Source organism: Artemia franciscana, chromosome 10 (genome assembly GCF_032884065.1).
Source record: "Artemia franciscana chromosome 10, ASM3288406v1, whole genome shotgun sequence".
NCBI lineage: Eukaryota > Metazoa > Arthropoda > Branchiopoda > Anostraca > Artemiidae > Artemia > Artemia franciscana.
In genome coordinates this window covers 39,970,106-39,987,572 of record NC_088872.1, presented here as the reverse complement: position 1 = coordinate 39,987,572, position 17,467 = coordinate 39,970,106, and the positions used below count along the sequence as shown (strand labels likewise).

The following is a 17,467-nucleotide window of genomic DNA, read 5'->3' as shown; positions in this document are numbered from 1 at the left end:
GAGTCATTCAGGCCCTTGCGCATTAAGATGTGCTTATTTTACTATGTTTCCAATATTTTCTGAAACTTTTTCGTTTGCTTCACCTATTTTTTTGGTATTTAACAAGCTCATAAATATATAAATTCCTTATAGTTGTTTATATTTATATATTCACATTTATAATTATATATTCAAGAATGTATAATATAAATTCGTGTGGGTGCAAACTCATAATTCCTCAAAATGAATACCTACGTGTGTGATAAAATAAATACCCGTGTGTATCTTCTATGAAAAAGAAACTCTACCTCTAAGTATCTATTTCAAGAGAACCAAAGAAAAAGGACTTAGGCAAATAGACCAAGTAGTATTCTACTTTCGTTAGTAGATTTAACAATTCAACTTTATAAAACATATAATAATTTCTACCTTATGAAATTTACATTCAAAAAAAACTTGAACTTTGTAAAAGAATTTAAAAAAGAAATAATAAATCAACTTGCAAAAGAAAAGATCAATCCTTAGAGAAATGACGAGTTTGGCACTGGAGTTTAAAGAACATAGCCAACACTAAGTTTCTTTTGTTACGAAAGTCTGCTAACGTCACCGCAATCATAAAGAAGAAGCAATTTAATATTAACTGTGTAGTAAAATTAGCTAATCAGCAGCCAGATATTTTACAAAATACCAAACAATGGACATATAGAAAACTTGACTCAAGAATTACCTGGAGAATCAGGACAATTATGTCACTTCTCACTCAACAAAATTCATTGATTTTTAATGATTGCTCCTCCGAAAAGAACACATATATATTTGGCCGTCAAGCTAGGTGGCTACACACTACACAAGGCTATAGGATAGGCCTGGAGAACTTTGAAATACCCATTAACCTACTAGGTTAATAGCTATTCTTGGTCATGCCATATAAAATCAATAATGTGAATACAAGCAAGGCCGTATTCAGGAGGAGGGGTCAGGGGGTTTGACCCCCACCCCCCTAAACATGTCTTTCCGACTCGTAAACACGTAACAAAAATGAACATAAACAAATTATTTATGCGTTTTTAAAATTTTCTTCGTAAACCCCCCCACACCGAAAAAAATTGCTTGTACTTCCGTCCCCCCTAAAACAAAATCCTGGGTACGGCCCTAAATACAAGTAACATTTAGCAACGAATAGCAAATGGAACTCTGGATATGAGGGAACCTACCTGTCTCTGAGAAATATGGTAATTTGTTCTAGCGTATGGAATGATTTCTGTTGCATCAATGCGCAATATACTTTGACCACATATTTTACCAATCTTCGTCGCTTCAGTCACTACAACTAGACAAGGACCAGCGAAAGTTTCAAATGTGCCATAAACACCAAATATATTCCTTCTTGGCAGATTAACTGGTATTTGAGATCTATCAACTAAAATTAAATTCAACAAAATTAGTTAAAATAGCCATGGAGCCATTTGTAATACACAGTAGGAAACTAAAATTAAGCTTAATTCAATACAGCTTAGTATAAAAGTTGGTTTTTTCTTTGACAGTTGGATTTCACATCACCGATGAAAAAATGTTGTTTCTCGTATAGTGGAGTATTCTGTTTATCTCTGCTATGAGTCGAGTCTAAGAATCCAGTCCTACGGCCAGAAAAATTGGCTTTATAATAATCAGTTACTACTATTAAATTATTAACCGATGTTTCATTAATAATCTAATTATAATAATAAATGATCCCTGGGTATTTAGTGGTAAGTTGTCATTCAAATGGGCTTTTTTTTCGAGGTATTTTCTAAGAAAATGTTATAAGATTTCACATTCAATCCGATACGCAAGATGGAATCCGAATAGCGACGTCGCTTGGCCGTACCTTGAGATAATTTACTTTTTTCAGTCAGATAAATTATCATACCACTCTGTGCACACATAAGTACATAGTTTGAACCCTAAGAGAGTTAAAACTTTAGCCAAAACATCTTGGAACTGAAATATTTACTTATTCTTCAGAAATGCATCAGTTTTGGAAAAATAAATATTAATTCTCTTGTTTCAAAGAATAAAATCCATCGTTTTAAAAACAGTAGAAAATATAACTTGGGGACTTTTTTCAGTCATTCAACAAAATCATAAATAAATCTCAATCTTTTTTACTATCAATAAAAAAAAAATAATTAGCTTCAAACCTTCCATCCACATGGACAGTATAAAAAAATTTTTATCTTTTTTTTTAAGAAATGTTTTGAGCATCTTTGAGTGGCAAACAGACATATCAAACATTTTAAATATACCTAGAATTTATGTTTTTTACATATTTGGCTTCTATATTTTGGCCCCTCAACTTTAATGGATACATCTCCCAGCCTTAGAATATTATAAACACTAAATAGTGGTACCTTAACCGATTTTAGAGTGTCTTTTCTTTGCAGGCGGAATATGCCTTATACAAAAAAAAAGAGCAATAGAGTGCCAACATATAGATACGTCTATTACGACGAGGGGGAGAGGGAGGGGGGGTAAAAAGATTTAACCCTATTCTCAAAATGATTTAAGTTCATTAGATCATTAAGGAAAACCACTTTAATCTAGTTCATATCGGCTGCGTTTGGACACTTCTAAATATTGAAATCACGGGTTTAGAGCTGCCATTAAAATAAAGGAAAATTTCCCGAGTCTGAATAGAGACGGTGGTGAAGTAAGGCTACGGGAAATTTGAGACCCGTTTTGAATGTACTAGAGTCTGCATTCCATCATATTAGATGTCTACATTCCATCCTGTTACTCAAAAGACAACCCCCCCTCCTCCTTAGCAACAAAATCGCTTGCTGCAATTCAAACTTCTTCAAAGACAACTCAATCCACCTTATTTTAATGTTTGGTAAGTTCAATGCTGGGTCGGTAGCTAGGCCACATGTTCCTCCAGGGTGCTGCTCCTTAATTTTATCTAGCAATGCTGTTCACAGTCATGTTTTTTTGTTGGCTGAACTCATGAAAGATATGAGGCCTCGCCGGCAGCGTTTCCTTCCGGCATATGAACAAAAAGTAACTTAAGGTAGATTAGAGACCCTTTAATTTTTCACGATTCAGCTGTGGTCCAAAAAAAGTAGGACATCTTCAAATGGGATGGGAGGCGGTCGTAAGACAAGAGTCAAAGGGAGTAAGAACTTCATCAGGCGGTGAGAGTAGAGGGTAAAGGTCTGAATATATTGGGGCAGAGGAGGAGCACACACAGCTGCGTTTATCTAATTTGGCTTTGACAGGCTATGAGTAGGCGGTAGTAGTAGACTAGTAATGTTTTTGCTACCCTTAAAAAAACACACACACACACAAAAAACATACAAATTAGGAAATAAGAAATAAAAGAAGAAGAAAAACCAACCTCCAAATCTAACTTCTGATGTAAGTCTGTCTATAGTTACAAACCCTTCTACGCCATCTAGCAGCTCAAGATAAAATTTGTCATTGGCAGTATACCTGGAAGAGTTTAACAATAAAAAGCAAATTTGAAGACAGTGCTATGAATCAAGTAGAGGGAGCTTGCAATACCTGTTCAATAATTAGGGTAAATATTTTTGAACAAACAAAAATCCAAGTTTTTAGGGCTAATTAAATAATAAAAAATCTGTTGCAGGGCAAAGGATACTTGTTCAATCTAATTGGTAAATTAAATAAAAACAAGTTTTCTCAACTGAAAGCAATGAGCGACATTAAAACTTAAAACGAACAGAAATTTCTTCGTATACGAAAGGGGCTTTTCCTCCTCAAAACCCCGCTCCTTACGCTAAAGGTTAACTCTTAACTCTACTTTTTAAAACAATAAAAACATTAGCGTAAAGAGCGGGGCGTTGAGGAGGAAAAGCCCCTTTCATATTAGGAGTAATTTCTGTTCGTTTTAAGTTTTAATCTCGCTTCTTACTTTCAGTTGAAAAAACATGTTTTTTTTATTTAATTTATGGATGTTTTTGAATTAATGCATGCTTTGATCTTGGCTCTCCCTACATAAATGATTAAAACAAAATTTGCAAATTAATTTTTTTTTTGGCTAAATGGCTTTTAATTGGATTTTAATAGTTTTAATAGTTTTAATAGTTTTAATCGGAAGATTTTGAGAAAAAAAAAGGAGCGAGGGAGAAGCCCTAGCTGCCCTTCAATTTCCGATTACTTAAAAAGGCAACTAGAACTTTAAATTTTTTACGAACGTTTTCATTAGTAAAAAATAAACGTAACTTACCAATTAACTTACGTAACGAACTTCTATATTCGTATGTTTTTACTGCGTATATGAGGGGGTTCACCCCCTCGTCGATACCTCGCTCCTTACACTAAAGCTTAAATTTTGTCCCAATTCCTTACGAATGACCCCTGAATCACACAGGCCGTAGAATAAATAGTTGAAGTTACTAAAAATACTTTAGCGTAAAGAGCGAGGTATTACGAGGAGGTAAACCCCTCATATGCGCAATAATATCTGTTAGTTTTAAGTTTTAATGCTACTCCTTACTTTCAGTTGGAAAATACTTTTCATATTTATTTTTCATTGTTTTTTTTTAAATAATGCTAGAAAATCCTGCGCCCCCTTCATAGACATTCTCTTCCCCCATGAAAAATTCCTCCATGGAAAGATCCTCCCACGTAACCCCCCTCAACTTCTCCCCCACCCCCAAACCAAAAAAAAATCCCCCTGAAAACGTCTGTACAGTTCTCAATAACCATTACTATATTTAAACACAGGTCAAAGTTTGTAACTTTCAGCCCCTCCAACGGGAATTGTGTGGGAGTAATCCGTCCCCAAAGACATAGTTATTAGGTTTTTCGACTATGGTAAATAATATGGCTTTCTCAGAATTTCCATCTGGTGACTTTGGGGAAAAAATGAGCGTGGGGGGAGGCCTAGGTGCCCTCCAATTTTTCTGGTCACTTAAAAAGGGCAATAGAACTTTTAATTTCCTTTAGAATGAGCCCTCTCACGACATTCTAAGACCACTGAATCGACACGATCACCCCAGGGGAAAAAAAACTAAAAAAAAAAATAAACATGCATCCGTGATCTATCTTCTGGCAAAAATGCGAAATTCCACATTTTTGTAGATAGGAGCTTGAAACTTTTACGATAAAGTTCTCTGATACGCTGAATCTGATGGTGTGATTATCGTTAAGATTGTATGACTTTAGGGGGCGTTTCCCCTTATTTTCTAAAATGAGGCAAATTTTCTCAGGCTCGTAACTTTTGATGGGTAAGACTAATCTTGATGGAACTTATATATTTAAAAACAGCATTCAAATGCGATTCTTTTGATGTAACTATTGGTATCAAAATTCTATTTTTTAGAGTTTCGGTTACTGTTGAGCCGGGTCGCTCCTTACTACAGTTCGTTACCACGAACGTTTTCATATCTCTCTTCCGAACCATCAGAGCCTCTCCCGATAAATTCTTCTCGCACCCTGAACCTTTGGCGTGTAAGAACCTGTGGTGTTTATCCGAAGACAGAAAGTGGCAGTACCAACAAAAGAGATAAGTGGCAGCAATATAGGCCTACGTCCAAAAACAATCAAAATTCAACCAACATAATTTTAGACCCAGCCAATTCAAAAAGTACATCTGATTTCAAATGTATTGTCACCAGATACTCTTTGATTTCTAGTTTGGGGACGGGTTACAACTACCAGGTCTTGATCCATTTTAGCATTATATCATATCCTGTAAAGGCAAATTCCCGGACAGTTCCAATGCTTGAGGGAGTGTAATGTTTTTACTGGGGAAGTAGGTAAAAAAAGGTAGGGTTTTAAACCAAATTTTCAGGACAGGAGGGTATTTCTAGTCGGTATCAGGATAAACATCCCTTCCCAATTTTCCTGTATTCAGAAAATGCTGAGAAGTCTTCAATTATTGACCTATTTCAAAAACTTTAATTTTTTCTAGGATTATGGAAAAAGTAATTGCTGATCGGGTCCAATATTATTATGAAAAAAATAACCTGTGGCCTATGGCACAACATGGTTTTAGGAAATACAGGTCTTGTAATACTCAGCTATTGGAAGTAATTAATGATATTCAAATAATAGCTGACTTAGGTCAGGAGTTTGACTGTGTTCATGTTGATTTTTGTAAGGCATTTGACAAAGCATCAATAGCTCTACTGTTGGAAAAATGCCCAAAGTATGGGATTGGATTGAGAACTTTGGCTTGGATTACAGATTACCTAATACAAAGGTGACAGAATGTTAGGATTGGCAAAGCCTTATCTAACCAGTGTAGTCTTTTGAGTGGAGTCCCTCAGGATAGTTGCTTAGGACCAGCTCTGTTTTGTATATTTATAAATGATTTGCCACAGATAATTCAAAATGGTAAAACCAAAATGTTTGCAGATGATGTAAAGCTTTACAGTGGCGTACCTTCCCCAGATGATATGGCTCTGCTACAGGATGATTAAAATGCATTGGTTAATTAGCGTAATTTAAATTCAATGACTATTAATCAGGGAAAATGCCATGTCGTGAATTATCTAGTGAATGCAGCAGCATGCCAGTATTCTACTGGAAAAGTTGTAATATGTTCTGTTGATTCCGTTAGGGACCTCGATATGGTTTTTGATATTCAATTGAGGTTTGATAAACAAGTATTCGATGTATCACGTAAAGCCAATTGCATTTTGCTTTGTATCAAAAGAAGGTTTGACCTGCAAAGCTTTACTAAGCTGTATAAGACAATGATGAGACAAATAGTTGAATATTGCGCATTTTTGCGGTATCGAACAAGAAAATCTTATTCACAGCTTATTGAAAAAGTACGAAAATGGCATCAAAATTTGTTCCTTATTTGAAGTGCTTGCCTTATGAACATAGACTAAGATATTTGAGCCTACCCTCTTTGCAATTCAAGAGGGATAAATTGGACTTAGTTAATGAATTCCTTCGACTTTTACTTCGATACTTCGGCTTTTAGTGATTTCAAGCAGTTTAGTCATTATTCACCCATAGGGCAGAATTCATTAGGATTGTATCAGAAAAGGCTTTTAAGAAAGGTTGGACAGGGTTCTTTTGTAAATCGGCCCATTAGATCATGGAACATGTTACCAGATCATGTTGTTTCAAGAAATAATAATACAGCTTTTAAAACAGCTTTGGTTGGAACCTCTTTATATGAAGGGCACTATATAGAACCATAATATTTACGGCATTTCTATAATTTGTTTTACTCAGTGCCCCTAAAAAAAAGTTTAATGAATTTGTCTCTTTGTGCATTCTGGGACATTTGCTTATTTTTGACTGTGTTCAGCCTAAGGATTTTATTAGTTAGTTGTGGTAACAATCAATACCCAGGCGTTCAGTTCTTGTCTATTGTCTTTTCTTTATTGTTACTTATTGTTTTGTTTACTGGTGATTTGTAACGAGAAAAGCCTATGGCTTAGTCCGTCTTTCGTTAAAAAAAAAATAAATAAAATATTTTTATAACTCTGTTCTGTTGCCAATCTTGAATTTTTTATTTGAAGAGGAAAAGCAACAATGGTAAATGAAGTCATAAAAATTAAACGCTGTTTCCTGTAATGCCTCTTGTATCACTGAGCCAGTTCTGAGCTGGGGAAACACAATGGCGACTTTGACAACCTTGGTGTGGGTTCCTGATTAGCAGTAAATTATTCCCTAAAGAATAACTGAAGAGAGATAAGGTTTCTAAAGAATGAGAAACTGTAAACAGCAAAATTATTTATTTTCTGTGCTGTTGAAGCTGTTTTTGCTCAATGATTCCTTAGGAATTCCCCCAAAAGCATTTTTTAAGTCACTGGCGGCTTTTTTACAAGTAGTAAACTAACTACAGCGCAAAAATATTAAAATTCAGAAAAATAACCTAAAAATTAGCATTTAATTTTTCATATTAGCCTATATTTTATCATTTGAAATTGCTTATGGGTTGAAAGTATGCACCTTTGGATGCTAAGATCTACCCCCTCCCCCTCCAATTATTAAGCAACAGTTAGTTCATGATAACAAAACTGTTAGCAAACAATTAATAGCTTACCAATTAGTCAGAATATTAACAAAAAAATAACTCTTTAAAAAAAAATGAAGCATATCCTATCCATTAGACCAGCCTATCTCTAAAGATGTGAACTAAGCTCAAAAATGACAAAATTTTTACTCCATCACATTCCAAAAAAATCTATCATTTGGATTTTCAGGGTCACTTCCAGTTTTATTGCATTTCCCTCCCTCTTCTAAGACCTAGAGTACATACTGAAGTTTCTGACATTGTTGTTTAGTAATTTTTTTTTACTTTATTTTCATCCACAGTTGGTTCATAATGGCAAGTTGAAAAATAAATAAAACAACAAGCCTAGGGGGTATATCCAGGTGTTTGGGGGGGGGGGGGGTGATTTATCCTTTTAGTTCTGAAATTTATTGTTACACTGTTAGTGTACTGAACCTTGAAATCACAATAAAAAAAACTTAAAGGAGGTTTGAAGAAACATTAGCAAAATATTGAAATGGGACAAAGCCTAATATAAATTTAGCTTCCCCTGAGAGGGGATAAATTCAAAATAACTGGGTTATGTAATGAGAAGCAGCTAAAAAAAGAACTTGAATGAAGTATATGGAACATCAGTTACGTCCATTCTAGGCACGTATTATGCATAATGTTTGTTTCTGTCTGTCTGATTAGAATCGAAGCCTTCAATACGGCGAGCCTTCAATTATTTCATGCTCCAAAGTATCCAAATCACGTTTTGTTAAAACATAGCTTGGAGAGAAAAAGGAAGGTCTTAAAGACTAAGAGACCTACTGTCCCTACTTACCTTATTTTACATATTTAAGAAAATTATTCCTAGAAGAATGGTTTTCAACTAAAAAGAATATATCCAAGCATACTCATACCCTGCTTGCAGATTTTCATTTCATTTATAAATGTCCACAAAAGTAAAACTCTCTTATTTATGCTTCCACAGATAATCAAACAGTTCGTGGTAACGAACTGTAGTAAGGAGTGACCCGGCTCAATAGTAAACAAAAGTCTAAAAAATGGAATTTTGGCACCAATAGCTACATCAAAAAAATCGCATTTTAATGCTGATTTTAAATATATAAGTTTCATCAAGTTTAGTCTTACCCATCAAAAGTTAAGAGCCTGAGAAAATTTGCGTTATTTTAGAAAATAGGGGGAAACACCCCCTAAAAGTCATAGAATTTTAACGAAAATCACACCATCAGATTCAGCGTATCAGAGAACCCTACTGTAGAAGTTTCAAGCTCCTATCTACAAAAATGTGGAATTTTATATTTTTGCCAGAAGGCAGATCACGGATGCGTGTTTGTTTTTTTGTTGTTTTTTTCCCCAGGGGTGATCGTATCGACCCAGTTGTCCTGGAATGTTGCAAGAGGGCCCATTCTAACGGAAATGAAAAGTTGTAGTGCCCTTTTTAAGTGACCGAAAAAATTGGAGGGCACCAAGGCCCCCTCCCACGCTAATTATTTTCCCAAAGTCAACGGATAAAAATTCTGAGATAGCCATTTTATTCAGCGTAGACGAAAAACCTTATAACTATGTCTTTGGGGACGACTTACTCCCCCACAGTCCCCGTGGGAGGGGTTACAAGTTCAAAACTTTGAGCAGTGCTTACATATAGTAATGGTTATTGGGAAGTGTACAGGCGTTTTCAGGAGGATTTTTTGGTTGGAGGCAAGGGTTAAGAAGAGGGGAATATGCTGCGGGAACTTTCCATCGAGGAATTTGTCATGGGGGAAGAAAATTTCCATGAAGGGAGCGCAGGATTTACTAGCATTAATTAAAAAAAAAACAATGAAAAAGTTTTTTTCAGCTGGAAGTAAGCAGCAGCATTAAAACTTAAAACGAACAGAAATTATTACCCATATGAGGGGCTCACCTCCTCCTAATACCTCGCTCTTTACGCCAAAGTATTTTAAGTAATTTGAACTATTTATTCTGCGGCTTTTGTGATTCAGGCGTCATTCTTAATGAATTGGGACAAAATTTAAGCTTTAGTGTAAAGAGCGAGGTACTGATGAGGGGGCGAACCCCCTCATATATGTAATAAAAACATAAGAATAGGAAAGTTCTTTACGTAAGCTAATTTATAAGTTACGTATATCTTTTACCTATAAAAAGATTCGTAAAAAAATAAAAGTTCTAGTTGCCTTTTTAATTGACCGAAAATCGGAGGGCAACTAGGCTTCCTCCCCCGCTCTTTTTTCTCAAAACCATTCGATCAAAATTATGAGAAAGCCATTTAGCCAACAAAAAATAAATATACAAATTTCGTTTTAATTATTCCTCTGCGGAGAGCCAAAATCAAAACATGCATTGATTCAAAAACGTCCAGAAATTAAATATAAAAAAAACAAGTTTTTTAAACGAAAGTAAGGAGCGACATTAAAACTTAAAACGAACAGAAATTACTCCGTATATGAAAGGGGCTTTTTCTTCTCAACGCCTCGATCTTTACGCTAAAGTTTTTTACTGTTTTAAAATGTAGAGTTAACAGAAAGAGTCAAACTTCAGCGTAAAGAGCGGGGCGTTGAGAAGGAAAAACCCCTTTCATATACGGAGTAATTTCTGTTCGTTTTAAGTTTTAATGTCGCTCCTTACTTTCATTTAAAAAACTTGTTTTTTTATTTAATCAAGGATATGAAATGAACTTAGGTAAATCAATTCCTTAAATGAAAACCTGTACCACCCATAGTCTAATTATGTTTGTTTTCTCTCTCTCTCTCTTTTTTTAAATGTTTATAATATTGAATAAAATCTAAACTCAAAATTATATGATTTGGGCAAGGTTCGAAAAACCTAATCACTGACAGGATGGCTCCTAAATGAACTCAGGCACATAAATATTCAGATCAGATGCCTAATATAAGGACTTTCCAAGAATAAGAAAATTCTTAAAATCAAAGAATAGCAAATGATCTAAGTTGCCATTCCATTTTTTACCCTTCCTGTAAATTAGCTCTTTCTTTGATTCATATCTAGTCGAAAGAACCACCGCTTATTTTCCAGTTTTCCCTCTACAACATCTTTTTGTACATTCCTTCAATTCAATGTCCATTTTTTCCCCTCTATATTTCACCAAGTGAAAATATAATAATACATACTATTCCCACAAAATTCTCTATGGATGCTTTTATTTTCATCAGTTCCACAAAAAAAATCAATTAAATACACAAAGCCACTACTAGAAGGTCAGATGACCTGTTTGCATTGGTTCAATTAATTAAAACATAAAAATAAAGACAATGAAGAAGAAGAAGAAGAAAAAAGATAAAAACAACTAAACCATTATCTTGACAAGGAGCCTGCTCTAGTTCTGTATCTCGACTAAGGAGAAACTTTTCTATATTTGATGTAAACTAAGAAACTGAAACAGAGCCCATAATACTGTCTAGGAGGTTATTTCAGAGGGTTACAGCCACGTGAAAAAACACATGGGCTAGTTTCACTGTATTTCTATTCTGGCCATCTAGATTTCTATTATAATAAGAATGATAATCAGAACTAGCATAAAACATATCCAGGCTGGCGAAATTATTGCCATAAAAACAGGGACACAAAGAATTTTAAGTTTTTTTTCTGGAAGAGAGAATCTTTTCAAACTGTTATATTTACAAAATCATTCCAAAATAGTCCAGCTGAGTTCCTATGGCAAAGGTAACCAGCACTTTTGTATATTTGAATTAAGTTTCTACTTACAACAATACATTTCCCAAAGCTTGATCAGGCACCATAACTATTTTTATTTTTCAACTTCAGACCTGAAAGTAAAATATGTTGGAAAATACAATTGATATTAGAAAATGGCTAAGGTGTCTCTTCTAGCGTCATTTTGAAGTTGCAAAGACATATCTAAACTAAGAAGTCTCAATGTTTTTGATCCCAATATTTATAGGTGAAAAGATCTAATATTTAATTATTAATTAGATAAATAGTCTGTTTCAGAAAACCTTTTCCAAAGCTGATTTATCTCCAAATCGTAAAAAATAAAATGATCTTTTTTTCTTGCTACTCTGAAAAATTGAATTTTTGAAGACTAAAAATGAAAAACAGAGATTACAACAACACAGTAAGTCATCATTAAACAGTTACAAAATGTCATGACCGCTTTATACTTCCAATTTTAGTTGTCAACAATTGCAGTTTTTTTGGACAGCAGGACTTTTTTGACTTTCTTGGGCATTTGGATATAAAACATGTCTTTACAAGTGCCTTTCTCTCTTTTAGGTCTTAAGGAAATTTGTACATCAATTTTCACGCATCATACCTTATTTATAACAGTTCATACTGGATAGTAATTAATCTTGCTTGTAAAACTTTGCGCTAGGACCACACTCACCTCTCTTTTAAACCACAAAGAGCTATAACACTACCAGTACACGTATATTTGTTTGATCATTTTTAACAAGCATAAACAAAATTAAACGAAAGTATTTACACTAAAGTCTGGAGAGGGTCTTCCTGAAAACATTTTAGAGTGCAACAATTAAAGCCAAATGGAAATAGCAAGTTCTTTATTTAACAAGAGCTTATTAAACTATTTGACATGAATTGCATTATTTAGTACAAATGTAACTAAATTGGATCTATTGTTCATGAAGTATTGAAATCTAGAAGCAATCATGGCTTACAGGAATGATCCCTCAAAAACACAGTGACATTATTAGTAATATATTTTAGTATTATCGTTTAGCTTGTGGAAATTCTGATTAATCTCCAGTAATGCTTTGTCTCTGATCTTTTAATTAAAAAAAAAAGTTAAAAAGAGCCTACTTCTTAGACATTAGCAAAAAATTAAACTGCTGCCACCTCCCCTAGAGCTTAATCAAGTTTAGAACAGCATTTCCATAGGCATGTCATTCTAGGAAAACAACCAGTTCTGATAGATTCGTGTCATAGGGTTACTCTGCTCTGGGTTTTGAAAATACTAAAGAAAACACAAATAGCGAATATTTGGAGAGAACAACCGCCTCTCTTCTTCAGCGCGAACAAACTAATAAGATCAAGGAAAAAGAAAAAACCAAAAAACAAGTGAGGAAACAAAAACCATGCAAAAAATGCCTAAAAAATTTAATAAAATTCAATAAAAGATCAAAAAACCCCATTTTTGATCGTTTTCTTTCTTTGTGTTATGGCAGGCCAATGTGGTTTAAGAAATTATCATAGCTTTAAAAATATTCAAAGTCTATACATGAGAGTTGGGCAAAGGTATGAGCCTTGAAACAGCTCCTTGTGCTTTATTTGAGTAATTAATTAGAAAAACAATTCAAAAAGAAGTTTTTTAAAGAAAAGTAAAGGCCATATTAAACATAAGATCAGAAGAAATAGAAACCTACAATTACTCAAACTCAAAACGACCAAAAATTATTATTGAAGAATAAATGAAACCCAAAACAAACAGAAATTATACAAACAATCATAGCAAAGAAAGATACATGAGGTATTAATATTAAGGAATAAATAAATCGTAAAATGAGGGAATAAATTGAATATGCAAATCATGTGTGAAATGCACAAAAATCAGTACAAACAAGAGTTTGGGTTTACTTCCTTTTCTCACTGAAAGATTCTAAAACCTACTTCGTCATTGGCGCTTTGTTGAAAACTACATGTGTCTTGAATAGTCTTGGAAAGTAAAAATTAAATCAAACTGAATGTTTGATATAATGTTGTTAATTGTTGAAAGAAAATTAACTCAAAGAGTCAATTTTCAACAGTTGAAAATTTTACTTCACTTTATTTTTATTTTCATTTTCAATGCTATAATAACTGGAAAAGACAATATTTGTTTTCCTTGAAGCACCAATGAAACAGTAGGCATTAGACTTTTACAGTTAGGGAAGGGGGCAGTATCCAACTCTTGTTTGCAGTGAAGCTATATTTGTCTTGAACAGTGTCGGAAACAACTATTAAAATGAAACTGAATATCTATATATATAAAAATAAGTTGTCTGTCTGTGTGTCTGTCTGTGGATCAGGTGACGTCATGTTTCTGTGTTGACAGACGTCATGAAATTAGTTGTCGTCATTTTTGCTTTGGCGGTGACGTCATTCAAGATATTTAAGACATATGTTCACGTAGAAATCTATTAATGTTTAAGTTTACAATGACTGATGAACTTACCATGGCAAAAGCCGACGAAGATGCTCAAAGAGTCTATGCCAAAAAACTTGCTGCTGATAGAGAAAATCAGAAAAGAAAGCGTGCCGAGGAACTACCAGAGCAACGCGAAAGCAGACTTGCTGCTAAAAGAGAAAGTGAAAAAAGAAGGCGTGCCGAGGAATCAAAAGAACAGCAAGGAAACAGGCTTGAGGCCGATAGAGAAAGAAAGAACAGAAAGCGTGCCGAGGAATCAAAAGAACAGCAAGGAAACAGGCTTGAGGCTGATAGAGAAAGAAAGAACAGAAAGCGTGCCGAGGAACTACCAGAGCAACGCGGAAGCAGACTTGCTGCTAAAAGAGAAAGTGAAAAAAGAAGGCGTGCCGAGGAATTACAAGAACAGCAAGAAATCAGGCTTGCTGCTGATAGAGAAGGTAAGAAAAGAAAGCGTGCCGAGGAATCACAAGAACACCAAGAAATCAGGCTTGCTGCTGATAGAGAAAGTAAGAAAAGAAAGCGTGCCGAGGAATCAGAGCAACCTGAAAGTTATCGCCTGGCATTCAGGTACAACCCAGTCGATGATTATAGCTTGAGTAGATGTGTTCAAATCGGGACAATGTCTAAAATTTGTCCCTATTGCAAGGCCTTGAAATTCAATGGTGAAACAATGGGAATGTGTTGCGCCTCAGGAAAATTTAAACTTCCTCTATTGGCTGCACCACCAGAGCCATTGAAGACTTTCCTTACTGGAACTACGTCAGAATCTAAGCGTGTTTTGTCAAAAATCAGAAAATACAACTCATGTTTCCAAATGACGTCGTTTGGAGCCCAAATCGAAAATCCAGATCAATTTATGTCTACTTTCAAAGTAAAAGGGCAAATTTATCATAGAGCAGGGTCCCTTCTACCATTCTCAGGCGAGAATCATAAATTTTTACAATTGTACTTCATCAGTGATAGAAATTCTGAATTGAATGCACGTTGCGAAATTTCTCCCAACGTTGAAAAGACAATCGTTTCCCAATTGCAACATCTTTTCCACGAAAATAATAATTTAGTGCGTCTGTTCAAAACAGCCATCGATTTGATGCCTACTGATACGCATAAAATTGTTATTTCCGCTGACAAAACGCCTCCTGGCCAACATGTGCGTAGATACAATGCTCCAACTATCGACGAAGTGGCAATCGTTATGGTCGGTGATCAGTTTTTACCTCGAGATATTATTCTTCATAAGCGAAACGCTCGGTTGTTAAGAATTGCTGAAACTCATCGATGCTACGATGCCCTACAATATCCTATCATTTTTTGGGATGGAGCCGACGGCTATCACTTTAATATTAAATTGATGAATCCAGCCACTAACAAAGAAATGAATAATAAATGCAGTGCAATGCATTATTATTCCTATAGAGTAATGATTCGGCAGGATGAAGAAAATTATATTTTAAAATGCCGTGAATTGTTTCACCAATTCGTCGTTGATATGTATGCTAAAATTGAATCAGAACGTTTGCTATATATCCGCCTGAATCAGACCAAGCTCCGCTCTGAACAATACATTCATTTGCGAGATGCAGTTATAAATGACGGTAATACCACAAACGTTGGAAGATTAACAATTTTACCTTCGTCATATGCTGGCAGTCCCCGTCATATGCATGAATATGCTCAAGATGCTATTGCGTATGTTCGTCTCTATGGTCGTCCAGATTTATTTATTACATTTACATGTAATCAATCTTGGGACGAGATACTGCAGCTTTTACTTCAAGGACAATCGGCGGTTCATAGGCATGACATTACGGCCCGTGTCTTCCGGCAAAAGTTGAAATCACTGATAAACTACATTGTAAAACTTGAAGTGTTTGGGTCAGTGCGATGCTGGATGTACTCAGTGGAATGGCAAAAACGAGGTTTGCCACACGCACATATACTAATCTGGCTACATAAAAAAATTACTTCGAACGAAATTGATGATGTGATTTCCGCTGAAATACCTGATAAAAATGTCGATAAGGGGTTACATGATATTATTGTAAAAAATATGATACATGGACCTTGCGGTGCACTGAACGAAAATTCACCATGCATGGCCAAAGAAAGGTGCACAAAGCAATATCCTCGACTTTTAGTATCAAACACAATTACTGGCAATGATGGTTACCCACAATATAGAAGAAGATCTACTGAAGATGGCGGTAAAACAGCAATAATAAAGAAGCGTAACAGTACCACCATCGAAGTAGATAACCAGTGGGTTGTTCCATATTCCCCATTATTATCAAAAACATTTAATGCACACATAAACGTTGAATACTGTAACTCAGTAAAGGCAATCAAATACATATGTAAATACGTCAACAAAGGCAGTGACATGGCAGTTTTTGGCTTGCAGCCCGAAATCAAAGATTTCGATGAAATCGTACAATATCAGACTGGAAGATACATAAGCAGTAATGAAGCTGTTTGGCTTGCCTGAAAAATTCTAATTTATGGGCACACGTAAAAACATTAAAATTAACTACAAATATGCGTGTCCGATTGCAAAACGATGACTCTGGTCAAACATTTTCAGATCAATTGCTGGCAATGGGAAACAGAAAGCTCCCAGTAGACTCAATTTCAGGACGTATACAACTACCTGCTGATTTCTGTAATTTAGTGACGTCCAAAAATGAATTGATTGAAAAAGTATTTCCGAATATTCTAAAAAATTATAAAAATAATAAATGGCTAAGTGAAAGAGCGATTCTCGCACCCAAAAATATAGACGTCCACGAAATCAACAATATTGTTTTGACCAAGATTCGAGACCAGGCAGTCCTTTACAAGTCAGTCGACACAGTTTTGGAACCAAATGAAGCGGTTAATTATCCTAAATTAGGAAAACCTAATAGAGGCCACAATCTTGACAGGGCCTTTTGAGGGTGAGGCTGTTCTTATTCCTTGCATTCCCATGATTCCAACGGATCTGCCTTTTCAATTTAAAAGATTGCAATTCCCAATTCGATTAGCATTTACAATCTATTTATATGCAGCAACAATTGGACAGCGAAGAATGTTGTATATTTGCAAGTTTTACGCAGTTAATTTGTATTTTGGAACCAAATGAAGTGGTTAATTATCCATCTGAATTTTTAAATTCCATAGATCCTTAAGGGTTTCCACCACACGTGCTACAACTAAAAATAGGCGTACCAATAATACTTTTAAGAAATATCAACCCACCAAAGCTTTGCAATGGCACGCGACTTGCCGTAAAAAAAAAACAATGGAAAACCTAATAGAGGCCACAATCTTGACAGGGCCTTATGAGGGTGAGGCTGTTCTTATTCCTCGCATTCCCATGATTCCAACGGATCTGCTTTTTCAATTTAAAGATTGCAATTCCC

At 35.0% G+C, this 17,467-nt stretch overlaps 1 protein-coding gene across 1 annotated transcript in view; it reads right to left on the bottom strand.

The window, feature by feature from the left end:
- LOC136032184 (phosphatidylinositol-3-phosphatase SAC1-like) overlaps window positions 1-17,467 on the bottom strand; it is a 59,409-nt gene that overhangs the window by 35,286 nt on the left and 6,656 nt on the right. Inside the window, exons 2-4 of the mRNA XM_065712381.1 lie at window positions 11,672-11,733; window positions 3,353-3,447; window positions 1,194-1,399 (exon numbers count right to left, since the gene is read on the bottom strand). Coding sequence (XP_065568453.1) covers window positions 1,194-1,399; window positions 3,353-3,447; window positions 11,672-11,706 — 336 coding nt within the window. The 5' untranslated portion in view covers window positions 11,707-11,733. The remainder of the gene's footprint in view (window positions 1-1,193; window positions 1,400-3,352; window positions 3,448-11,671; window positions 11,734-17,467) is intronic.